This window comes from Grampus griseus (assembly GCF_964374135.1).
Source record: "Grampus griseus genome assembly, chromosome: 12".
Lineage (NCBI taxonomy): Eukaryota > Metazoa > Chordata > Mammalia > Artiodactyla > Delphinidae > Grampus > Grampus griseus.
The window spans coordinates 51,082,333-51,108,694 of NC_139006.1; the positions used below are offsets into that span (position 1 = coordinate 51,082,333).

General features: G+C 39.5%; 1 protein-coding gene across 2 annotated transcripts; it reads right to left on the reverse strand.

Moving 5' to 3' along the window:
* Positions 1–1,677: 1,677 nt before the first annotated feature.
* Positions 1,678–26,025, reverse strand: SLC39A6 (solute carrier family 39 member 6). 2 transcript variants are annotated; one of them, XM_082668055.1, is made up of 10 exons: positions 25,745–26,025; positions 23,380–23,519; positions 21,708–21,891; positions 20,704–20,873; positions 19,749–19,967; positions 9,268–9,373; positions 6,674–7,051; positions 5,499–5,579; positions 3,688–3,878; positions 1,678–2,919 (listed from the first exon to the last, which is right to left on the reverse strand). In XM_082668055.1, the coding sequence occupies exons 2-10, from the start codon at positions 23,413–23,415 to the stop codon at positions 2,767–2,769; spliced, it is 1,518 nt and encodes a 505-aa protein (XP_082524181.1). In that variant the 5' UTR covers positions 23,416–23,519; positions 25,745–26,025; the 3' UTR covers positions 1,678–2,766. The 2 variants fall into 2 exon arrangements, with proteins under 2 accessions (XP_082524181.1, XP_082524180.1); XM_082668054.1 differs by having other exon boundaries at positions 23,380–24,111.
* Between the last annotated feature and the right edge of the window lie 337 nt (positions 26,026–26,362).

Consider the following 26,362-nt stretch of genomic DNA (forward strand, 5'->3'; position numbering starts at 1 on the left):
TGGATAGGGGCATAAGACATGGGACTCCTGGACACAAAGGACTTTACTGCTCACAGCATAGCAAGCAGCATGAGCAGCACTTGTATCAGTCCCTCTTGACCCCAAGTTTCACAGAAGCAAAGTGAAAGTTCTCAGGCAGATGCCACACACGCTGTTTGTGTAGCATTGAGGAAAACTGAGCTTGGGGAATCCACCTCTCTTATACAAGGCCTGCTCTTTGTCTCAGCCCTCATCTTTCAGGGTTGTTCACTGATAATTAATCGAGGGAAAGAGTGTTCAGGGCCTTATATTCTTGACGTCGCTGGCGTGAATGTGTAGGGAGACTTAGGGTACAAGGCAGATTGCCTTCCCAGCATGGTTTTGTATCAAGATTACACTAACCTCAATTAACATGATGAACATTCTCTTTTTCTTACCCCAGAATCTGCTTGGATAAACGTGTTACTTGAAGTTTTGGTAAAACTCACAGCAAAAGGGTGTTATTTTGAGGGAAGGTGAGGACGACTGTTAGGTGGTGAGCATTTTCTTTTAACAGTTACTGATTCTCAATTTTTCCTTGAGTGGACATTTATTTTTCCAGAAAAATCCGTAAAAATTCCAAATAATTTGTTTTAATGATTGCTTGAATCTACTTTATATCTCTATTTATGTCTCCTTTTTCATTCAAGATATTATTTATTTGTGCCTTTTCATTTTCTATCAGTCTGATAAGTTTCTCCCCCGCAAAGGATCAGCCTCTGGTTCATATTCTACAGTTCCTGCATTTTCCTCTAATCTCCATTCTCTCCCACAGGGAGCCATGGGAACCAACTACTTAAATCTTCTACATACTCACTAGCGAGTTCAAACTGGAGTGGGAACTAAGGCTGCTATCATCCTGTTTTGTGGGCTGGTCCAGCACACCTCCCACCTTGAGAATCTGTGTGAAAGAAGTAGGTACAAGTCTGTGTTTCCAAAACTCCTGGAGGACATTTCCAATGATTCTAGAACTTCATCTTGCACTGATCCAGCAGTGGCATTAGGGTAGATTTGTGGGTTTCTGAAGCAGAGTAATCATTCAGTCCGAGAAGGAGATGCCTCATCTCATCTTTTCAAGCACCCCCCAATCCAAGTAATTCTCATTACTCATTCCTCTTTCACTTGGTTTGGGGAATAGAAATGCTGGTCCAATTGTCTTTCAGTAGGTGGGCTATATGGTCTTGTCCAGTTGTTCTTGATTCTCTTTAGAATGTAGGGCATTAGTGCATCTTTTCAAGCTTAGGCTCTGGGGTTTGTTTTTTGTTTTTTTAAGTTAGGGACAGCTTGGAATAAACTGTGGACCAATATTTTCTGAAGTGCCCTTTGTGATAAACAGTTTAAAAATTGAATAAGCCCACCCAATACAATAATATAAATGTGTTGATAAGTATATATAATCTGGATTATACTTAAGAAAATCAGATATCTCAAATTCATAGAAATAGAAAGTAGAATGGTGGTCACCAGGGGTTGTGGGGAGAAGGAAACGAAGAGTTGTTTAGTGGGTATAGTTTCAGTTTTGCAAGGTGCAAAAGTTTTGGAAATCAACTGCATAACAATGTGAATATACATAAAATTATTGAGCTGTATGCTTAAAAATGGTTAAGATGGTAAAAAAAAGAAAAGAAAATCTGTTATCTGATATCAAGCTGACACAGGGAATTTATTTTGTAGAAAAGCAACATCTAGAGAATGCCATACAACCCTAGTACATCTAAAGTACTACATATAAAAATGACAATTGCTCATAACAACAACATTGAAGCACTGAAAGATACCAAAGTACTTTCTGAATCCAAGAAGTCAAATTATAACCAGTACGGTTTTAATGTCCTAATATATATCGAAATTCTAATATGCTGACATGTGGTAAACCAGATAACCAGAACATCCAGTAATGTAACTTGGGTGACATGTAAGTTAACCTGGGATATCCAAGTCTTTTGACAATACATAAACTTGCTCATACTCATCTGGTGTACATCCACACAAATATTTTAAAATTCCAATTTCTTGGTCAAGTGATATATTTTGCTTGAGTTTATTAAATACATTTAGATGTCTCTATTATACAAAGTTAAATGTACAACTAAATTAGTAAAAAGTGCTGAGATTTTATGGGAACATTAATATTCTGACAAAAATGTTTATCAATGTACTCTATACTCAATATTGCTTTTTTTCATTTAAATCTAAATTTTTCCCTTCTATTTTTAAACCAGTTTTGTGATTTTTTAATATGAAACCTATGCCTTCTCAATTTATACAGTTTCTTCTCTTTTCTCCCTTATTTCTTAGCTTAAATTCAGTTTAAGCTTTATTGGTATCTTAGGCTTCACGTGTATTCTTACTTCTAAACACCAGCAGTTCTTCAGACGCCTAAAATCCAGCATGGGAATTACTATATTAAATTAGTCCTAGAAAAAGCATTAAAGACATTTTTTTTCTGAAATATACAGAACATGTCATGCCAAACCTCTTGTTTATACCATAAACCGGTAATATTGGTAAATTGCACATATAGCTTACATTCCCCGAATAGAATAACTTAAATATTAAACGTACCTTTATGTTACCACCATAACTGACCTTATAAGCATAACAAATGGCAATATTCAATACAAAAATCACAAAATCCACTAACCGTAAATGCTACACATCACAGCATACTAACTCATCTCCCTATGACCTACTCAAACTATAGACAGCAAACTATAGCTTTAAGCTACTCTAGCATTTATACCCTAATTAGAAATTTATACGAAACACAATTTTATGTTCAAATATGGAAATAAGCAACATAATTCCAAATCCCAAAAGTATCCCAGCATTCTGTAAAAAGAAGTATCCCCAGCGGCTACATCCATGGTCACTAGCATCATTGTGCAGCATCTCAGGCACCTTAAAAAAAAAAGAGCAACCTTTAAGTTTCCAGAACCACAGATTAGTTTTTAGAAGAATCTGCAAGACGGCTTTATATGTAGCTGGATATATTATGAGTCAATTCTCTAAAACATGACCACATATACACACTGACTCTAGTTAATAATGTCACACAGCATTTTCTAACAGCTTAATTAACAATGATTATTCATGGTCTGCTCAGCAAGTCAAAATTTATATTGGTCCAGTTTGCTCCACTGTAAAATGGAGAGCTACACTGATTACCCTGCTTACTGTCTGTATCTGTATATAACGTGTGGCTCGCTTGAAATTCAGATATGGAAGCTTACATCATATAAAAGATAATTTTAGCAATAAGATTGGCTGAGATTGTAAGGCGGACTTTGGTGACAAAAAGATGACTCCTTCGTCCATTAATAAGAAACCTTTAAGCATTCTGAAGTATACACAGTTCGCCAACAGTATGTGGCTTGTGCTAGGTTTCCTACATGTCTATAGACAGTTCAATGCCTAATTACTGAAACTCTCCTCTCAAAAAGACACATCAGAAGGGGGTAGATACTTTTGTGTATCCTTATACACATTAGGCAGGACAAAGATGTGCTTGTGAGCAACAATCCAAAAAGATAAAACCATCAAGGACTTATAGTTTATATGCTACTTTGTCAAGCACAGAATCACTTCTCACTGCAACGATATTTAATCTAAACCCTTTTAAAAATGGTTTCATTGAACATTTTCTCTACTGACTTCTTAAAAACTTACCATATCAACCAGAGCAACATACATGAACAAGCCCGCAGTAAGTGCAAATATCCACATAGAAACATTTTCAGCATAATGACCAATGAAAATTCCTGTTGCCATTCCAAGATATGCCAGCATGGCTGACAGAGCATTATAAAGAACAGCCTGCTTAACAGTCATGCCAGCCTTTAGTAAAACAGCAAAGTCACCTTTAACAGAAAACAAAAAAAGGAGATAAGGTAATTAAAAAATCATTTTTAAGACACATACGCAAAAAACTTTCCAGATTTAAGAAATTCTCCAGGGATCCCCTGGTGGTGCAGTGGTTGAGAATCTGCCTGCCAACGCAGGGACACGGGTTCGACCCCTGGTCTGGGAAGATCCCACATGATGCAGAGCAGCTAAGCCCATGTGCCACACCTACTGAGCCTGTGCTCCAGAGCCTGGAAGCCGCAACTACTGAGCCCACATACCACAACTACTGAGCCTGCGTGCCGCAACTACTGAAGCCCGCGTGCCTAGAGCCCGTGCTCCACAACAAGAGAAGCCACCACAATGAGAAGACCGCGCACCACAACGAAGAGTAGCCCCCGCTCGCTGCAACTAGAGAAAGCCTGAGCACAGCAACAAAGATCCAAGGCAGACAGAAAAATCAATTAATTAATTTAAAAAAAAAAAAGAATTACTCAGGGTTAACAGTGTTAATGAGTGTAAACACCCTAACAGCTTTATAAACTAAGATATCTTGTATCCAAAGTATTTCTTAAGGTTTCCACTTTGTCAATGAATGTCAATACTACAAATGTCAATAAGTATCAACTATTGTGCTCTTGCAGTGTCTTCAAGGAGCTTTTAACTGGCTACAAGGAGGAAGAGGGAGTAGAGAACACAAATGAAATGATCAGCAAATGATTAAGGAAATATATAATTAAGAGCTAAAGAGTCTAATGTTCTGGTTATAAAAGGAGAAAAAAAGAAATTAAGATGAGAATAGCTGAGAGAGGCTTCATGGCGCATGAAGGATCTAGAATGTGGAACATAGGGAATTCCCTGGCAGTCCAGTGGTTAGGACTCTGCGTTTCCACTGCAGGGGGCCCAGGTTCGAACCCTGGTCGGGGAACTAAGATCCCACAAGCCACGTGGTGTGGCCAAAAATAAATAAATAAACAAAAATAAAAATAGAATGCACAACACAGACCAGATGCTGAGGATTACAAGCATGGAGCATGAAGACGGGAGGCCTTCTAAATGGCAGATCACATGCCAAGGAACAAAAGTGAAAACGGCGTTACAGGTGTGTGCGAATATGCATCTATATGAAGAAGAACAAGGACACGAACTGGGAACCAGGACAACTCTGGGAGGGTTTTAAGTCCCAGTGACAGAGAAAAAGAATTCAAAACACTATTCATCAACTTCTCATCTCTTTAGCTCTAGTGACTGAAATACTCTTTGTCAACTTCTGTCTGTTAATGGAAGATGATTCTTTAGATTCCTGTGGTCTTATTCATATTGTGCATATGAAGAAAACGATCACTGATGTCACCAGTATGCTGGTATAGGAAGATATCTGGTAGGGGAAGAGGAAAAGAGAGGGGACTCAGGTATCTCTCTGGCAACCCCACACAGGCAATTGTGTAATTGTAGTCGCAGGGTTAGAATTCTGGCTGGAAACAAACTTGTCCTCAGTAAGAAAGAAAGCTGGCTAGGTTAGTAGACTTAGGAGAAGGCACAAATGAGGAAGCTTGCTGGAAGCTATCATTAGCAAAAGCCAGGGACACTAAGACACTTTACCCACCTGGAAAATACCATTTGTAGGGTTCTCTTACCTAATTCATGAGGCAACTCATGACAAAACACAGCAACAGAAGTACTTAAACCACTCGATAAACCTTCAGTAAAAGCAGCACCTGTGTAAAAATCACTGCATTATTTTGTGGGTGTGTATTTTTAAAATCTTAACAGCATACACAATGAAATACAAAAGAAATAAAATATATTCTGGTTGTGAATAAACAGAACTTTCTCAACTGCACTCTGTACCTTCTCCATAAGTAATGTTAGATTACATTCAATTAGATTTAAATTTCCCAAAGGAGCACAAGCAGATACAATTGAGAAGGGAAGGTTCCACTATGCCTTAGAGTGATTAAATGATCTTATACAAACCTGAGAAGTAAATTGCTACCACATAGAACACTTACTTAAAAATATGAAACAAACTGATTTAAAAGGTTTAGGAAAAAACCCTCAGCAGTCAAGAGTACAAATACGTTTCCTGGCCTCAGAGGAATTCACTATATAATTAGGCTACCATGTCTGAGTGTTCGCACATCCTCTGTTGTCCCTTATGCTGTGCACAGTGCAGAGAAGGAAGAGCACCAAGCTCCCAGGGAGCCAGGCTGGGCTACAAAACAGCACTGCCTCCTTGGCAAGTGGTTCACCTTGCCAGGCCTTGGCTACCTAATCTGTACTTATTTCCATGGTTCCTCCCAGCACTAAGTTACTACAATTTTTAAGTATTTCTATTACCGCTCAATTGTAGCAAACAATTTAATAGCAAAAAAACTATAATTCTTCTTTGGGTAGAGATTAGTAATTAAACTTATCAGATATATGAAGATTCCTTTAGCATAAAAGAAAAGATGATGGAAGTATTTCACTTTAATAAATACTGTTTATATTGCAGATAAGGGAACTCAAATGTATTGGGGGGAAAAAAAAAGCCTCACATGTGCTCCAAACACCTTAGAGCCTGAGCCTGCAAATTAAAACAACTTTTGGTAGTCACAATTTAGATAAAGGCCAAGCACAGTTTGCAGCACTTAAACTAACATTTATCAAGTACTTCATTGTCAAAGCAGCCAAAAATGAAATAACAGTTTGATAATCTTAGAAGTCAATAGCCTTATCAAACCAACCTATTCCTTGTTAAAATAAGACTGGTACTTTCATGTGACATTTTCAGAGTCAACCAACAAGGGACAGATACGTAGATATATACCAATTGCTAGGCCATCGCTGAAATTGTGCAGGCCGTCCCCCATGATCACCATCCATGCCAGTGTGGCAATGCCGGCATCCTTCAGCTCCTCCCGAGAGTAGCGCTGACTGTGACTGTGTGGGTGGTGGTTTTGGTGGTGGTGGTGATGGAGAATATGATGGTAGTCATGATGGTGGTGAACAAGGTCATCTGACTGGCCAAGTGTATCATGGAAATGCGAATGGCATTTATTCTTGCACCCTCTGGGTACGTATTCATTGTAAACTTCCTGTGGATGAGCATGAGCTATCATGACCTCCTCTTCTTCCAAGATTGCTGGTTGTTGAGAATCAAAGTGGGAGGGCTCTTGTGAGTCAGCTCGCAAATAGCCTTCAGGTCCTAGGTATAAACATAAAGGACATTGGGACAAAGTCAAATGGCTTTGTTAATGTGCATGGACACATTTCAAACATCTCCACTGACAAAGTCAACAAAAGATCTTAAAGCATGGCAACTCTCTCACACAGACCTGGCAGAACTAGACATTAGAGTATTGTTGATGAAAAACATCAGTAGTTAAATGATCTCACGTACTAAGAATGAATTTTAAATGTTAACCTTCAGTAACTACCCCCAGATCCTCCCTTAATTTCTTCTGCCTCCTTATGTTTTTAAAGATGATTTTTTTCCATATATTATAAAAGAAGCACATACTTACTTTATAAAAATATTTCATTTTTGGTATTTAAAATATTTAAGAAAAATATTCCAGAAAAATACTGAAAATTGGAAATAAAAAACATGCATAATTCTGTCATCTGAGTTCCTCTCTTTCAAAATTCAAGGAAAAACAGAAGAGGGGAATTCCCTGGCAGTCCAGTGGTTAGAACTTGGTGCTTTCACTGCCGAGGGCCTGGGTTCAATACCTGGTCAGCGAACTAAGATCCCTGCAAGCCGCGTGGCATGGTCAAAAAAAAAAAAGGAAAAACAAGAATCTGGATACAGGAAGACGAATGAGAGTATTCACTTGCTCTTTAGAGAAAAGCAACATGCTGGAAAATAAAGGGTGGACAGGAAATCTTACAAATAACTTGGTAGCAACAATAAAGTTCTTCTTCCTCCTTAGTCAGCAACTATATATTGAGTATCTGCTCTGGGCCAGGCACCTGCCCAGATACTGGGACAAAGTGCATCAGCACAAAGTCTCTGCCTTCGAGAAGCTTATTGTCTTGTGGGTAGATAGCCACTTAACAAAGAAATACATGTATGAATAAGGTAATCGAAGGCATTGGAAGGCATGGGAAGAAAATAGAACAGGGTAACATGAAGGAGAATGACTGGGAGACCTTTGTATTCAGGTGATCAGGGAAGACCTCTGAGGACGAGATGTCTGAGTTGAGATTGGAATGATAGGGGGAATTTATATGAAGACCCGGGAGAAGAGTACTCCGAACTGAAGAAACAGTGAGTGCCAGGCCCTGAGACAGACCTGGTGTGCTCAAAGGATGAAAAGGAGGCCAGTGAGGCTGGACAGGGCAAACCATCGGGGAGAGTGGAGGGCAGGGCAGGACCTTGAAGGTCGTCGTAAGGCGTTTTGTTTAAAATTTTAATTTTAACTGAGTCTGTCCAACAAGAAATGCCAAGCTAACAAGTTACAGGAAACAGTAACTTTACAGTGGAGAAACATGGTAGACACAACGTTAGCCAAGTGATCAAAATTAACACCACCTGTGTGTGACAGAGAGCATCATGTCGGGTGGCACACCATGTCACTGAAAAGGATGCAATACCACTTTGTGGTATTCCTGCCCAAACTGATCAACCTAATGTGAAAACATTAGACAAACCCCAAATGAAGGGAAATTAGATGCAACATTTGATCCTGAATTGTACTCTGGATCATTTCTTTTCCTTTTAGGGGTTAGGGGAGTATAAAGAAATTATTAAGACAATTGGAAAAACACGAAAAAGGTCTATAGACTAGAAAATGGCATTGTATCAGCTTTAATTTCCTGATTTTGATCACTGAACTGTGATTACAAGGGAATGAATGTCCTTTTTCTTAGGAAACATAAACTTAAGTATTTTGAGGTAAAGAAGCATCATGTTTGTAACTTATTCTCAAATGGTTTAGGAAAAAAATGTGTATGTATGTCTACAGAGAGAAAGAGACGAAGAATGATAAATGTAGGTAAAATAAATGGGGAATATAAGAAAGGGGTACAGGAATTCTTTGTACTATTCTTGGAACTTTTCTCTAAGTCTGAATTTACCTCAAAATAAAAAATTAGAGAAAAAAGAGATGTAAGTATATATAGAAATAACCAACTCACTGGCAATTAAAAGAAAGTATGAGTTTAAAAAAAAAGAGCGGGGGGAGGGGTGGAGGAATTCCCTGGCGGTCCAGTGGTTAGGGCTCCGTGCTTTCACTGCTAGGGCCTAGGTTCGATCCCTAGCCAGGGAACTAAGATCCCATAAGCCACGTGGCGCAGCCAAAAAAAAAAGGGGGTGCGGGTGGGGCTGGAATATGGTTCCCCCTCTTCCACACAGTCCAGGTTGCCTGCAAATCACAGAGCACTGAATTCCCTCCAGCTCTCAGATTTATAAGGACTTACGATCATCTGCATCTACTTTCTCCTCATTTGTTGACAGTTGAGATTCATACTGGGACAACTGCTTCTTAATCTCCACATCATCATCATTTTCAGGTTTTTTCTGATTCTACAATAGCAAGGAAAAGCAATACTTTAAAATAGGCAGTTTGCTTATGCATACATCTTTAGGTAAACGGTTAAGCAAAAGATTTCATCGGAAAAGACAGCAGAGTAACAGACTTCTAATGGAATAAACCCCATCTAAGGGCAGGGCCTGTACTTAACTTGCATAGCACCTGGTAGTTTGTTTTAGGCATAAACTCTTCAGAAAGGTAAAGAATTAATGCTTCAGTAGTATGAAAGAGAAGTTACATACTCATCTTTCTGAATGTCCCCCTAGGTCACACAGTCTAAATTTGGTCTTATGCAAACAGCACTGCATCCCCTGGGAGCTTGTTATAAATGCACAGTCTCAGGCTACACCCCAGACCTACTGGATTAGAACGGGGAGTTTAACTAGATCTCCAGGCGACTCATATACACATTAAAGCTGAGCTCTGCCTCAGGCCATTGATTTAGAACCAGCTAGAGGCATGTTCTCCAGGAATTTAGTGATCTGCTAACCAATTGCTTAGTTTCCTCCAGTGCCTCTTTTGGGCACTGAAACCCCATACTTTCCATACTTTTTATAAATTAAAACTATACCGTGATATCGATATGTACTTGTTATAAAACTAAAATACTCTTCGTGTAGTAAAACACCATTAACAAGCTTTTGTCTTTTTAAACAAATCTCTATTAGTTAGCCTTGAATTTATCACTAGGTTTTTTAACCAACTGAATACCATACTTGAGATATTGTCCATATCTCAGAGCCCAAGAATAAAGGTCACTGTTTGAACAAAGGTGCCTGTTTATTACTACTTACATAGAATATTCAAGATAATGAAAACTGTCACAAAAATAATAGATTTCTTATCTGCAGTATCATTTGAATATGACTTAATCATCACCATACCTGAGATTTCATTCTAGCTCTAACAGTATATAAAATATCTGTACCTTCTTAGGTTATAAGAGTTTTTAAAGGCAAGCACAGACAAATCTTTATACCTACCTCTAGCAAAATGCCTCAAACACAGAGAAAGTACTTAAATATTTGTGAAAATAAGTGAATTCATGATATTTTATATTACTTTAGTTGATACTTTATTTGTTTGCCAATGATTATCTGTGGTACATAGACTTTTTAAGCAATTCTTTCATTCCCTAAGTATTAAGAGCCTGTAATGTTCCCTGCGCTGAATGGCGGCAATATATCAATATGTCGTAAAACAAGATACACATAGTCCTTGTTCCCAAGGAAGCTTATCACCCACAGGGAGGGAGGCTTTACACAGGTAATGATTATACGATTCTTTGATTGAAATTTTTGATATATTTTACAAGGAAAAATACACAGTGCTATGAGAGCATATATATATGAGAGCATATAACAAACATTTAAACAAATCCCTCTGCCTGCTCTCCTCTGCATTAGGACAACAGAATAATGTAGACAGGCCAGTTAGGAGGCAACTGCTATCACCCATGTAAGTCTGGCGTGGACCAGGATGATAGTAAGGAAGATGGAGAGAAATGAAAAATTACATTTCTGGATACATCTAATAAAACTAGGTAGGATATAAGGATGAGGGAGACAGAGATGATTCTCTGGTTTCCAGCATGAGCAAGAAACCTGAGAATCCAGTAGAAAGAAAGTTTGACATGGAACTATTATAACCATCTAACTACACCAAGTATGTGATTTAACCCTAATCTGAATGTAGAGATTTCAGATCGACATATATGGAAGGTAACCTAAAACAATGACATATAGAATTTTCCAGGGGTGCAGGATGGATGTCTTAAGGGAAATCGTAGGTAACATTTTCTGTTATGGGTCTGAAGAGCTCTGAATACTTGCCATATAACGAATAGTTTTTTTCATTTTGAGAGAACCAAATGAGATTAAAACCTGTTATGCAAATAACACTAAGATCTGGATGCCCTTGAAAAAAGAGAAGCTAAATATTTTCTAAAAAGGAATAGGGGAGGAACCAAGATAGAGGAGTAGAAGGACGTGCTCTCACTCCCTCTTGTGAGAACACCAGAATAACAACTAGCTGCTGGACAATCACTGACAGGAAGACACTGGAACTCACCAAAAAAGATACCCCACAACCAAAGACAAAGGAGAAGCCACAGTGAGATGGTAGGAGGGGCCCAATCACAGTAAAATCAAATCCCATAACTGCTGGGTGGGTGACTCACAGACTGAGAACACTTATACCACAGAGGTCCACCAACTGGAGTGAAGGTTCTGAGCCCGTCAGGCTTCCCAACCTGGGGGTCTGGAAAAGGGGGGAGGAATTCCTAGAGAATCAGACTTTGAAGGCTAGTGGGATTTGATTGCAGGACTTCGAAAGGACTGGGGGAAACAAAGACTCCACTCTTGGAGGGCACACACAAAGTAGTGTGTGCATCCGGACCCAGGGGAAGGAGCAGTGACCCCAGGGAAGACTGAACCACACCTACCTGCTAGTGTTGGAGGATCTCCTGCAGAGGCGGGCAGTGGCTGTGGCTCACCGTGGCGACAAGGATACTGGCAGCAGAAGTTCTGGGAAGTACTCCTTGGCGTGAACCCTCCCAGAGTCTGTCATTAGTCCCACCAAAGAGCCCAGGTAGGCTCCAGTGTTGGGTTGCCTCAGGCCAAACAACCAACAGGGAGGGAACCAAGCCCCACCCATCAGCAGACAAGCAGATTAAAGTTTTACTGAGCTCCGCCCACCCAAGCAACACTCAGCTCTACCCACCACCAGTCCCTCCCATCAGGAAACTTCCACAAGCCTCTTAGATAGCCTCATCCACCAGAGGGCAGACAGCAGAAGCAAGAAGAACTACAATCCTGCAGCCTGTGGAACGAAAACCACATTCAGAGAAAGATAGACAAGATGAAAAGGCAAAGGGCTATGTACCAGATGAAGGAACAAGATAAAACCACAGAAAACCAACTAAATGAAGTGGAGATAGGCAACCTTCCAGAAAAAGAATTCAGAATAATGATAGTGAAGATGATCCAGGACCTCAGAAAAGGAATGGAGGAAAAGATCGAGAAGACACAAGAAATGTTTAACAAAGACCTAGAAGAATTAAAGAACAAACAAACAGAGATGAACAATACAATAACTGAAATGAAAACTACACTAGAAGGAATCAATAGCAGAATAACTGAGGCAGAAGAATGGATAAGGAGACCTGGAAGACAGAATGGTGGAATTCACTGCTGCAGAACAGAATAAAGAAAAAAGAATGAAAAGAAATGAAGACAGCCTAAGAGACCTCTGGGACAACATTAAACGCAACAACATTCGCATTATAGGGGTCCCAGAAGGAGAAGAGAGAGAGAAAGGACCAGAGAAAATATTTACAGAGATTATAGTTGAAAACTTCCCTAACAGGAGAAAGGAAATAGCCACCCAAGTCCAGGAAGCGAAACGAGTCCCATACAGGATAAACCCAAGGAGAAACACACCGAGACACATAGTAATCAAATTGGCAAAAATGAAAGACAAAGAAAAATTATTGAAAGCAGCAAGGGAAAAATGACAAATAACATATAAGGGAACTCCCATAAGGTTAACAGCTGATTTCTCAGCAGAAAGTCTACAAGCCAGAAGGGAGTGGCATGATATACTTAAAGTGATGAAAGGGAAGAACCTACAACCAAGATTATTCTACCCAGCAAGGATCTCATTCAGATTCGATGGAGAAATCAAAAGCTTTACAGACAAGCAAAAGCTAAAAGAATTCAGCACCACCAAACCAGCTCTACAACAAACGCTAAAGGAACTTCTCTAAGTGGGAAACACAAGAGAAGAAAAGGACCCACAAAAACAAACCCAAAACAATTAAGGAAATGGTCATAGGAACATACATATCGATAATTACCTTAAATGTGAATGGATTAAATGCTCCAACCAAAAGACACAGGCTTGCTGAATGGATACAAAAACAAGACCCATATATATATGCTGTCTACAAGAGACCCACTTCAGACCTAGGGACACATACAGACTGAAAGTGAGGGGATGGAAAAAGATATTCCATGCAAATGGAAATCAAAAGAAAGCTGGAGTAGCAATACTCATATCAGATAAAATAGACTTTAAAATAATGTTACAAGAGACAAGGAAGGACACTACATAATGATCAAGGGATCAATCCAAGGAGAAGATATAACAATTATAAATACATATGCACCCAACATAGGCACACCTCAATACATAAGGCAAATACTAACAGCTATAAAAGAGGAAATCGACAGTAACACAATAATAGTGGGGGACTTTAACACCTCACTTACACCAATGGACAGAGCATCCAAAATGAAAATAAATAAGGAAACAGAAGCTTTAAATGACACAAGAGACCAGATAGATTTAATTGATATTTATAGGACATTCCATCCAAAAACAGCAGATTACACTTTCTTCTCAAGTGCGCACGGAACATTCTCCAGGATAGATCACATCTTGGGTCACAAATCAAGCCTCAGTAAACTTAAGAAAACTGAAATCATATCAAGCATCTTTTCTGACCACAACACTATGAGATTAGAAATGAACTACAGGGAAAAAAACATAAAAAACACAAACACATGGAGGCTAAACAATACGTTACTAAATAACCAAGAGATTACTGAAAAAATCAAAGAGGAAATCAAAAAGTACCTAGAGACAAATGACAATGAAAACACGATGATCCAAAACCTATGGGATGCAGTAAAAGCGGTTCTAAGAGGCAAGTATATAGCTATACAACCCTACCTCAAGAAACAAGAAAAATCTCAAATAAACAATCTAACCTTACACCTAAAGGAACTAGAGAAAGAAGAACAAACAAAACCCAAAGTTAGCAGAAGGAAAGAATTCATAAAGATCAGAGCAGAAATAAATGAAACAGAAACAAACAAAACAATAGCAAAGATCAATAAAACTAAAAGCTGGTTCTTTGAGAAGATAAACAAAATTGATAAACCATTAGCCAGACTCATGAAGAAACAGAGGGAGAGGACTCAAATCAACAAAATTAGAAATGAAAAAGGAGAAGTTAAAACAGACACCACAGAAATACAAAGCATCCTAAGAGACTACTATAAGCAACTCTATGCCAATAAAATGGACAACCTGGAAGAAATGGACAAATTCCTACAAAGGTATAACCTTCCAAGACTGAACCAGGAAGAAATAGAAAATATGAACAGACCAATCACAAGTAATGAAATTGAAACTGCGATTAAAAATCTTCCAACAAACAAAAGCCCAGGACCAGATGGCTTCACAGGTGAATTCTATCAAACATTTAGAGAAGAGCTAACACCCATTCTTCTCAAACTCCTCCAAAAAATTGTGGAGGAAGGAACACTCCTAAACTCATTCTATGAGGCCACCATCACCCTGACACCAAAACCACACAAACATACTACAAAAAAAAAAATTAAAGACCAATATCACTGATGAATATAGATGCAAATATCCCAACAAAATACAAGCAAACAGAATCCAACAACACATTAAAAGGATCATACACCATGATCAAGAGGGATTTATCCGAGGGATGCAAGGATTCTTCAGTATACTCAAATCAATCAATGTGATATACCATATTAACAAAATGAAGAATAAAAACCATATGATCATTTCAATAGATGCAGAAAAAGCTTTTGACAAAATTCAACACCCATTTATGTTAAAAACTCTTCAGATAGTAGGCATAGAGGGAACCTACCTCAACATAATAAAGGCCATATATGACAAACACACAGCAAACATCATTCTCAATGGTGAAAAACTGAAAGCATTTCCTCTAAGATCAGGAACAAGACAAGGATGTCCACTCTCACCACTATTATTCAACATAGTTTTGGAAGTCCTAGCCATGGCAATCAGAAAAGAAAAAGAAATAAAAGGAATCCAAATTGGAAAAGAAGAAGTAAAACTGTCACTGTTTGCAGATGACATGATACTATACATAGAGAATCCTAAAGATGCCACCAGGAAACTACTAGAGCTAATCAATGAATTTGGAAAAGTTGCAGGATACAAAATTAATGCGCAGAAATCTCTTGCATTCCTATATACTAATGATGAAAAATCTGAAAGTGAAATTAAGGAAACACTCCCATTTACCATTGCAACAAAAAGAATAAAATACCTAGGAATACACCTACCTAGGGAGACAAAAGATCTGCATGCAGAAAATTATAAGATACTGATGAAGGAAATTAAAGATGATACCAACAGATGGAGAGATGTACCATGTTCTTAGATTGGAAGAATCAATATTGTGAAAATGACTATACTACCCAAAGCTATCTATGGATTCAAAGCAATCCCTATCAAATTACCAGTGGCATTTTTTACGGAACTAGAACAAATAATCTTAAAATTTGTATGGATACACAAAAGACCCCAAATAGCCAAAGTAGTCTTGAGGGAAAAAAACGGAGCTGGAGGAATCAGACTCCCTGACTTCAGACTATACTACAGAACTACAGTAAGCACGACAATATGGTACTGGCATAAAAACAGAAACATAGATCAACGAAACAAGACAGAAAGCCCAGAGATAAACCCACGCACCTATGCTCAACTAATCTATGACAAAGGAGGCAAGGATATACAATGGAGAAAAGACAGTCTCTTCAATAAATGGTGCTGGGAAAACTGGACAGCTACATGTAAAAGAATGAAATTAGAACACTCCCTAACACCATACACAAAAATAAACCCAAAATGGATTTGAGACCTAAATGTAAGACTGGACACTATAAAACGCTTAAAGGAAAACATAGGAGGAACAGCCTTTGACATTAATCACAGCAAGATCTTTTTTTATCCACCTCCTAGAGTAATGGAAATAAAAACAAAAATAAACGAATGGGACCTAATGAAACTTCAAAGCTTTTACACAGCAAAGGAAACCATAAACAAGACAAAAAGACAACCCTCAGAATGGGAGAAAATATTTGCAAATGAATCAATGGACAAAGGATTAATCTCCAAAATATACAGACAGCTCATGCAGTATGTCTTCTTTCTCCAGAGAAGACATACACATGGCCAAGAAGCACATGAAAAGCTGATCAACATCACTAATTATTAGAGAAATGCAAATCAAAACTACAATGAGGTATCACCTCACACCAGTTAGAATGGGCATCACCATAAAATCTACAAGCAACAAATGCTGGAGAGGGTGTGGAGAAAAGGGAACCCTCTTGCAGTGTTGGTGGGAATGTAAATTGATACAGCCACTATGGAGAACAGTATGCAGGTTCCTTAAAAACTAAAAATAGAATTACCATATGATCTAGTAATCCCACTACTGGGCATATACCCAGAGAAAACCATAATTCAAAAAGACACATGCACCCCAATGTTCATTGCAGCAGTATTTACAATAGCCAGGTCATGGAAGCAACATCAATGCCCATCGACAGACGAATGGATAAAGAAGTTGTGGTACATATATACAATGGAATATTACTCAGCCATAAAAAGGAATGAAATTGAGTCATTGGTAGAGACGTGGATGGATCTAGAGACTGTCATACAGAGTGAAGTAAGTCAGAAAGAGAAAAACAAATATCGTATATTAACGCATGTATGTGGAACCTAGAAAAATGGTACAGATGAACCAGTTTGCAGGACAGAATTTGAGACACAGATGTAGAGAACAAATGTATGGACACCAAGGGGGAAAAGCCGCAGGGGCGTGGGGATGGTGGTGTGCTGAATTGGACGATTGGGATTGACATGTATACACTGATGTATATAAAATTGATGACTAATAAGAACCTGCTGTATAAAAAAATAAATAAAATAAAAATATAAAAAAATAATAATAAATAAAAATTCTAAAAAAATAAAAAGGAAGAGAACATGTAATGTTTGCAAAACTCCTGTGTGAAGTCTTTGTCTAGAAATTATGCTTACTTGCCATTTAATGTTTTTTATACATGTAACAAATATTTACCAATCATCTATTATGTGCCAGACACTATTCTAGGCACTGAAGATACAGCAGTAAAGAAGACAGAGAGGTCCTGGCTCTTAAGATCTTACATTCTAGTAGAAACTATTTTAGAACAGAGATTATCAAACTTCTTTGACTACAGTTCACAGTAATGTATGTAATAAACACAGTAATATATGGAATATACTGTAATATCACGGTTGCATTTAAAAACATTGGTCGTGACACAAGATTTATTTCACAATTCACAAATGATTATTAAGAGTCTAAAAAATACTGTTCTGTATTAGACAACAGAGAGCCTACCTCTTAGAGTCCCATGTTAGAGTGCCAGATGAATATAAAGCAATCTTTAGGTAAAACTTGAAAAGTAAATTGAAAGTAGAATGCTAAATTATGGCATTTGAAATAGAAACACAGTAACACAAATAAACACAAACAACCCCTCCCCCAAAAACACCCTAAAAAATGATCTTTTTTTTTTTTGTTTTAAGGTGAGAATAATCCCAGAGAATGCAAAGAAGTATGGATATAGTCTCAAACCCATCCACGTGAAGCAACAGGGACAACAGGAACATAGAAGATGACTTCCTGGATTAAGAACGATTAAGCTTTTGTTATTTCACTTCTTTCCTGTAAATTGAGGTTCAGTAAAGGTTCAAAATTTGCAATTTGAGATTTTAGTGAATGTAGAATCCATATGGGCAAATATTCACGGGATGGAGGAGGCCACTCTTCTCTTCACACATGCACTTGATTCCCAACGTGAGCTCTATGCTCAGCAAGAATCAACTATGTTGGTTTTCAAGCCTCTTCATGCCAGCTATACCTGTTATTGCAATTGCACAATTTAATTACATATTACTCAAACTATGAAATGATGGTGAGAATAGTTACTTCCATGAAAACTTAAGTTGAAGGCTTCTGAAAGATTCAAAGGCAAGTTGTTAAAAAAAAAAAAGGCTATTAAATTATATAAGGCACTAAAGATAGAATTACCATATGACCCAGCAATCCTACTCCTGGGCATATATCCAGAGAAAACCATAATTCAAAAAGACACATGCACCCCAATGTTCACTGCAGCACTTCACAATAGCCAGGTCATGGAAGCAACCTAAATGCCCATTGACAGACGAATGGATAAAGAAGATGTGGTACATATATACAATGGAATATTACTCAGCCATAAAAAGGAACGAAACTGGGTCACTTGTATAGGTGTGGATGGACCTAGAGACTGTCATACAGAGTGAAGAAAGTCAGAAAGAGAAAAACAAATTTCATATATTAATGCATATATGTGGAATCTAGAAAAATGGTACAGATGAACCGGTTAACAAGGCAGAAATAGAGACACAGATGTAGAGAACAAACATATGGACAGCAAGGGGGGAAAGAGGGGGTGCGGGGGGGTGGGATGAATTGGGAGATTGGGATTGACATATATACACTAATACGTATAAAACAGATAACTAATGAGAACGTGCTGCACAAGAAAAATAAATAAAGTTCAAAAAAAATTACATAAGGCAATCACTGTATAAAATTTTTTATATTTCCAAAAATCTAGATTCTACACTTAAAATAACTTTACAAGTATGTAACCTCTTGCTCAATTTTAGAGAAACCAAAATTGGAAATTTAGATGAAGCAGCATGGCTATAGAGAAAAAAAATGATCATACAGAACTCCAACTCAAAGAAAAGTTTGGTCAACATCAAATGACCAGTATATGAGTACACAAACATCCAAGATGTATACATGTCATTTTTAAGAGTCCCCATGAGGACAGTCTTTTGACTCATTTGCCCAGTCATATCAGATAGGAAGAGGCAGATAATCATAGGCAACTCCAAAGACATTTTTACCAGAAATAGCCTACTGTTCTGCTTCACACTATCTTCTGGTGGCAATTTGCAAAGGGCAAGTATGTGAAAGTCACATAGTCTTTCAAACAAAACATAATATTCAGCTACTCCATGAGTAATTTAAAAGTTAATCCATGATACTTTTTTCTTAAGCCACTTTATTGAGGTATAATTGACATATAAAAAGCTGTACATATTTAATGTATACAACTCGAGTTTCGGGATAAGTATATACCCGTGAAATCACTGGCACCATCAATGCCATAATCACGATGCTTCTCATCTTCAAGGCCCTGTGTGTGCCTTGTTTGGTGATTTGTATAGATATTTACCTTGCCTTTCTTACGGTCTTGTGACTTTGAAGGAGTACTGAAGATAGAGATCTCCAGGGTTATAAAGATACAGAACTGCTCTCCATGAATGCTTCTGGGAACAAAAAGGTACTGAACCCCCTCACAAATGAAGATCATACACCCTGGACAAGCCCAGTTTAGTTCAAGTACTGCTCTAAATAAATGTCCAATGCCTAGTAAGTATTCAGAATACTTTTACCTTTTTCTTCTTATCTTTAAATTGCTTGATCAATGTGAGGACATGTTCAACAAGAAACATGAAATACAAGCCTCCCAGAGCTGTCAGACCTTTCCACGTGGAATCAAAATAGTTACTTTCTTCTATGTTTTGAGAAGAGAGATGGCTGAAAAGCGGTCCTCTCTTTATTTCCATTGCTGGTTCTTCATGGCTATGACTATGGTGATGACTTGCATGAGACTAAAGGCAAAATAATATGGATTTTATAAATTGAGTAGTTTCACACGTCAGAAAAATTGGCTAAGATAATTAACATCAAATTTGAAATTATTCAGAATTGGGCAATTAATGTGATACTTCGAAATGAGGGGAAGTTTAGGATATTAAAAATAAAATGACCAACAAGCAGCAGCGATCTACAGCTTAAGGTATGTAATGTACGATGGCACTTAATAGAGTGGATCTGTTCAATGTAAAGATAGACACATTCCCCAATGACCCTCATAACATAAGATAGTGGGTATTTCCAATGTTTTCCCATGGCCACAAATAAGAGGGAACTGCAAAACTTAATAGGCATATAGTGTCTACTGCTTATACTCCCAGCTGAAAAGCCCCTACCATAGTCGTCAGTGTGCTTACAAGAAGCCCAGTCTGGGTAATGGGCCCTGGCAGGTACCCAAGATCCAGGTGCACTGCCCCAGTGGCCTGCAGCTGAGTGCAACAGGAAATTCTGCCACTGCGTGTGAGGGAACCAGGTGTGGCACACACTAACAGAGGTGAGACGGGGGGTCACAGGGTACACCCCACCCACGTGCTCCTAGAAACCAAATTTCCAGCCTTTTATACATATCAATACAAAGCACAAACCAAAAGTACACACACACACACACACACACATATATATAGACAAACACACACATATATTTAATGTTGAATAGTAAAATACACTAATGGGATAAATTACTGTACTTACATGTGGAAGAAGGTGTAAAAAAGCATCACCACTCAGTGTCCCAACAGCCAATGCCACAAGGAAACTCAGAAGAAACTTGAAAAACACCCGATTCATGAGAGGCACTAAGATAACACCCAGCAAAGACAGGAAACTGATGACAGAAATGGCTATAAAGCCACCGACCCAGGCTGTCAAACAAAACAGAGAAAGGAAAAAGAATACAATTGATAACCTTTAAAAGAGAGACTGTGGAGCGGCTTAAGACAAATTAAAAGCAGGGGAGCTAAAGAAATACAAACTCAGTGGAATAGGACTGTGGTAACAGAGTAATAACCAAGAAATTTGATCAAATGAACAATGTGACTGAACCCTCCAGGTAAAGGGCATAAACCTAGTGGAAAATTCTTCAGCTAGGGGTGAAGGGAGGGGAAAACACGGTTACCAAGGATGAACTCTAGCTCACTTGGGAACTGAGCTTTCAGACTCCCATAACAGCTAAATTATGAGAGAGAAGACGAAAAAGTTAGGGAAGGAAGGAAGGAAAGAAGCAGAGAAGAAAAGTAAGAAAAGGAAACTGGGAATTCAATAATTTCTTCAGTGAACAAAGCAATTAATTCTTCATTATAGTTTCTGAGCAATGCAACTTACACTATAGCAGAGCGTATCCTGATTTCATCTATTAATAAGAATGTACGAGAATTAGGCTCCTTAACAGCAGAGATTAACTCTGACCATCCTCCAAACAGTATGACAACATATAAAGATCCCAAATTTTGAATGACCCTGACATATCCTGTGGGAGGACCTCAGACAAGTTATGATCTAAATTTTATTTTCTCGTTTTTGTTTGTTTTAAGGGTAAGGCTAACACACTTGCTTTCTTCACATTCAAGGCAGAGAACAATTAAGATGATATATTTGGAATTACGCTGAAAAATGAATAGGTTGATGTAAATATAAGGAAAAGTACAACATAAATGTATCTATTGGAAATGATTTTTACACAAAAAAGGCAATTTTACCTATTTGTAAAGAATACGTCTTTGGAGGGATTTCAGCTTTCTTTTCACTCGTTGTATGAATCAGACATGATCTAGTATCAATCTGATTGATGATGGCTGGGCAGAGATAGTTGAACTCGGTGGCATTCAGTGGAACCTGGATGCCCATGCCATGAGATGTAAGCAGCTTTGATGCATTGAAACACTGAAGAAAAGGAAACAGTGAAATCACCAAAAGGTACTCCCATTAGAGAATCCATAAAGGCTGTTTGATGACACAACACCCTTTTCCTACTGAAGGTACCTACTTTTTTATTTAAGTTAAGGTAAATCAAAATCAACTTTAGTTTTAAGTACTTTGGAACTTGCCTCAAGCTACCTGGAGATATGACGTCACAGTGGTGATTTCCCATCTCTTCTACCTATTTCTTCTTGGGAGAAGCAGTCACATCACTAGTCACCTTGGGAGAAAGCCTCAAGTGGAAAAAACTTGAGGATAAATGGACATTCACAAGCCTGTTAACTCATTGTATAAATCTATTAAGGAAATGAGCTTTAATTTCAAGACAGGTTCACTAGAGATTGAGAAATATGTTGTTTTAGTACTAACGCTACCCTACCTGGTCTAAACAAGCCCAAGACATGTCACTCTTCTAGCAACAACTGTAATTGCAAAACTTAGCTCAGTTCTGTCTGCATACTTGGCAAAGTAATGCTCCACAACGAGAGAATATTAAGTTATGTCGATTACTCTTGCGGATGACAAGGCTGGTTAATAAAATAAACCTGTACCAGCAGGCTGTTGTTTCAAACGAACATTTAATTAGATGACAAGCTTAGTTTGAAGAGAATCTCTGGGGAATGTAAGCTCTCCCGACTCACCAAAAAAACTGGTGGTAGCACCTGTTTCTCATCTTCTATAAAGTTACTTTAAAGCCCCACAAATCTTGGCCAATACTACTCAGAACAACTTTATCACTAGTGTCGCTATGGGAATGACCATTAGTAGGATTATCCCAGAATTAGTAAATCATGTGACGGTTTGAATGAAGTGCTTAAGTTTTGCCTATTAATGTATACCAACTAACTCCTTGTTGTTGACATCTCTCAGCCAAAGCAAATTGTGTACAGTCTGGAAGTCTAGTCTAGGAAAAAACACATGAACTCAGAAGGTCACTGCCCAGACTTCTCACGTGTCCAGCATATCGCTGCTTTGCCAGTCACTCCACAGGTCACTGTGATCCCTCTGCCAAGGAGGCGAAGCTGCTCTTCCCGCACTCTTCAGCCCTTCCAACCACACCTTTTCCTAAAACAGGGATTCTAACTCCTGCTCTTTTGACCTTCCGGTTTCTCTGTTTTAATTAATGGGATTCTCCTTTAAAGATTTTCTCCAAAAATAATTTTGATATCTTTTTTCTACACTTACTTTAAAGTCTATATTAGAAAGTGGTTTCAGCAGGCAGCACTATTCTTACCAAAGAAGTACCCCCCGCCCCAAGTTTTGTATCAGGGATGTTTACAACATAGTAGGGACACTTTGAGCTAAGTGCCTTGCTGAGAGAGTAGAAATTCCCCTTTCAATGAACTCACCATTTTATTTTTATTTTAAACTCCTTACAACTGAGATAGAATGGCAATGACAGGACAGACAAGCAGGCATATTGATTAAAATAATGAACAGCACTCATCTTACCTCCTGAGTATTTTCATTTGTGCTTCTGGAATACATAAAGCCATTTCTGGGCTCACTCACAGATTCATTTGTTTTCCTACTAGCCAGCCAGGTCGCCCAGCTCTTTTCTGTGACACTGGGTAGAGTGGAACTGCTCACACCTTTGGGGAGAAGTTTTCCATGTTTTGGAGTTTCTACGGTCTCTAGAAAGTGAGTTCCTTCAGAGACAGCATTATACACAGTTGAGGTCACTTCACTAGCACCAGCACCATCCTTGATTAAAACATTCCTTCTACCACTGGCATGTTCTGATCGATGAGGTCCTTTCCCCTGGCTGTTTCTAGGCTCTTTACTTGAACTATCAGAGTCATGGTCTGGGCAAAGAGCTTTTCGATTTTTACTGGAAGCAGCATGATTATGGTGAGAGTGATGCTCATGGTCAGAGTGATGCTCATGGTCATGGTGTATATGGATTCTCTTAATCTTATCTATGCCTATATTCTGAAGCAATTTTCTGAACCCTTCAATTGACAAGGAATTATTTTCTCCATAGCGATGGAAAAGCTGCTGCAGATGATGCTGCCGTGTGGTAACTGCCAAGTCAACATTAATGCCAGATTCCCAATTCGGAATAATTTTCTCAGTGGTCTGAGGGAAAGCAGTGGCTGGTCCTACTTCATGAAGGGGATGTGTGACTGACAGAACGAAGGTCAGGATCAAGATCACTGATAAATTCCTCGCCATTGCACCTTCCTAAAGAAGACAGAAAAAAAAATCCTTGCCTTCACTTCCAAAACAATTTGAATTAAGAAATCCTATGCTGAAAACCGATGTCTAATCAAATAATCAGGTTTTACAGAGCATCGTCTAGTGTGATCAGTGTAGTAAAACAAAAGAAAAAAGAACTGGAGTCCTAGGCTCTACCCCTGCATTGCTAAAGCATGGGAAACAACTGGAAAGCAGCTGAGTGCTAAGACTCTGTACTTAGCACTGTAAATGCAACAGTAATTCAGAGACCGGAGGGGTCCAGGTGACCACAGCCACACTGGCAACTTCTTATTGCTTCGAACAACGGTTTAAAACAAAAGAAAACCCGACTAACTACCTCCACCACCACCATCATCATTTCATAGAACAATCTTTCAACATCAAAAAAAGCAGAAATGGCAATCTCAGAGTAAGTCGCCTTTAAAATTTTTTTCTTAAACTATATGCAAATCACTTTGAGGCTTCTCTCCTGAAATCCCACTCTTCAAGGGCACCCAATTCTGCCACTTTCTTGTGACTCCCTCATGCATACTCAGGCAGATGTGTGCCCTAACCACACAAATGGGATCTTTTTTCTTCCCCCTCAACAAATGACATCTTTCCATGTCAGTACATATAAAGGTATCACATTCTTTTGAATGACTGCAGTTTTTAAGTAAATTAAACTTCATAAAAAAACTATGTTGCTCTTATATTGCTATAAACCAGTGAAAATTTTGTCAGACTATTACTCATTCATACAATAGTGTTTGGAACCAAAGGCCTATGCTCCAAAGAGGAGTTAGGAATCCAGTTAAGCACTGAATTCAGTTAAGGAGAGGAAGGTATAATCCAGATAAGCGTATAGGCTAATATCTCAGGACCCAGCCAGCAGATGTCCAGCACCAATGATGGGTAGTGATCATGACTAAATTCATCTGCCTCCAGTGAAAGACTTAGATGTCGGACTCTGGAGTGAGACAGCAAGGGCGAGAGAGGCAACCTAGCTCACCACTTTCAGCTGTTCTTCCTTGGACCCACTGGTAATACCCATTTTATAGGGTGACTGAGAAAACCACATGAATGGATGTATGTGGAAGTGCTCCAAACACTGTCAGCAGTATTGCACAACTGCTGCTTATCGTACTGTGGAAAATGGAAGTACGCACTACCACGGGGCTAGACTCCTGAAAGAACAATCCTTGGGGCCTGAAGTTTTAATAGGCAGAAGAGAACCATTAAGAAATAATTCGCAGAAGAGAGGAGAGGAGAGAGATACGTGGGGACAACACAGACGAACGGCTCAAGGGCAGCTCCGTGCCTTGCTCCACGAAGGATGATTAGGGCGGTCCCGGTCCCCGCAAGTCCGCGGGTGTTGGAGAAAAGAAAGCAGAAAAAAAGGGCCTGGAGAAACGGGTGAGTGGAGAAAACGGGAAAGAGGGCACAAAACTGTTTCTAAGGGCTATTTTTAAACACGACAGTACCTTTTTCGAAAATGAGATCAACAGGACAAACCGTTTCCTTACCGCGTTGGACCCCGAAGCCCATCTGTGGGATGGGAAGTCCAAATGGAAGTGTGGCCCTGCCGGCCCGCGGGGTACCCCTCTCCGCCCGCCTCTCCCGGACCTGCGGGACTCACCTCTCCGCGGCCTCGCCGTCCCACGGCCCGGTCCCGCGCGCCGCTTCAGTTCCCGCCGGCGGTCCGGAGGGCTCGGAACCGGCCCGTGCTTCTCTCCCTAAAAACCTCTACACGGCACGGAGAAGCGGCGGTCTCATCGGCCCGGCTGCCCCTCGGTCGGGGTACCGCCGCGCAGACACCGGGAAGCAGCGCCCAACGCGCCGTAGCCTCCCGGGAGGAGGACAATTACTAATTACCGCCGCTCGTAGCGCGCCGCCGGGAACCACCGCCCCCGTCGGCCATGACTGCGGGGCATGCGCAGTGCGGCTCCACCCCGTCCCCGGCAAGCGGATCCGCGCGTCCGCCGGTTTGCCGGCTCCGCGGGGCTCGAAGGGCGGGAGGGGGCGGAGACGCGGTCCGGGTGAGCTCTGAGCGCCGAGATCAGTCGGGGGCTCTTTCCTCGAGCCCCTCTGCGCCCTCGCCTCTCTGAGGCCGGCGACACTCTCGCCAAGGCTCCCCACCGAGCCAGCCCCGTATGCTGCTGGGAGCCCGGCCGTGAGGGGCAGTGGAACGCTCCTACCGCCGCCCTGGCACACGAGCCCCGGGTCTTTCTAGAGGGTCCTGAGCTGTTCCGGTCGG

Bases quoted from the DNA above. Each gene is read 5' to 3' on its own strand.
- SLC39A6 (XM_082668054.1), bottom strand. From the start codon at position 24,102: ATGGCGAGGAATTTATCAGTGATCTTGATCCTGACCTTCGTTCTGTCA. The intron at 9,374-19,748 runs GTAAAAGTATTC...TTGCTATTGTAG, and splicing joins TTAAAGATAAGAAGAAAAAG to AATCAGAAAAAACCTGAAAA. The intron at 7,052-9,267 runs GTAAGTCCTTAT...GTTTATACCTAG, and splicing joins GAAAGTAGATGCAGATGATC to GACCTGAAGGCTATTTGCGA.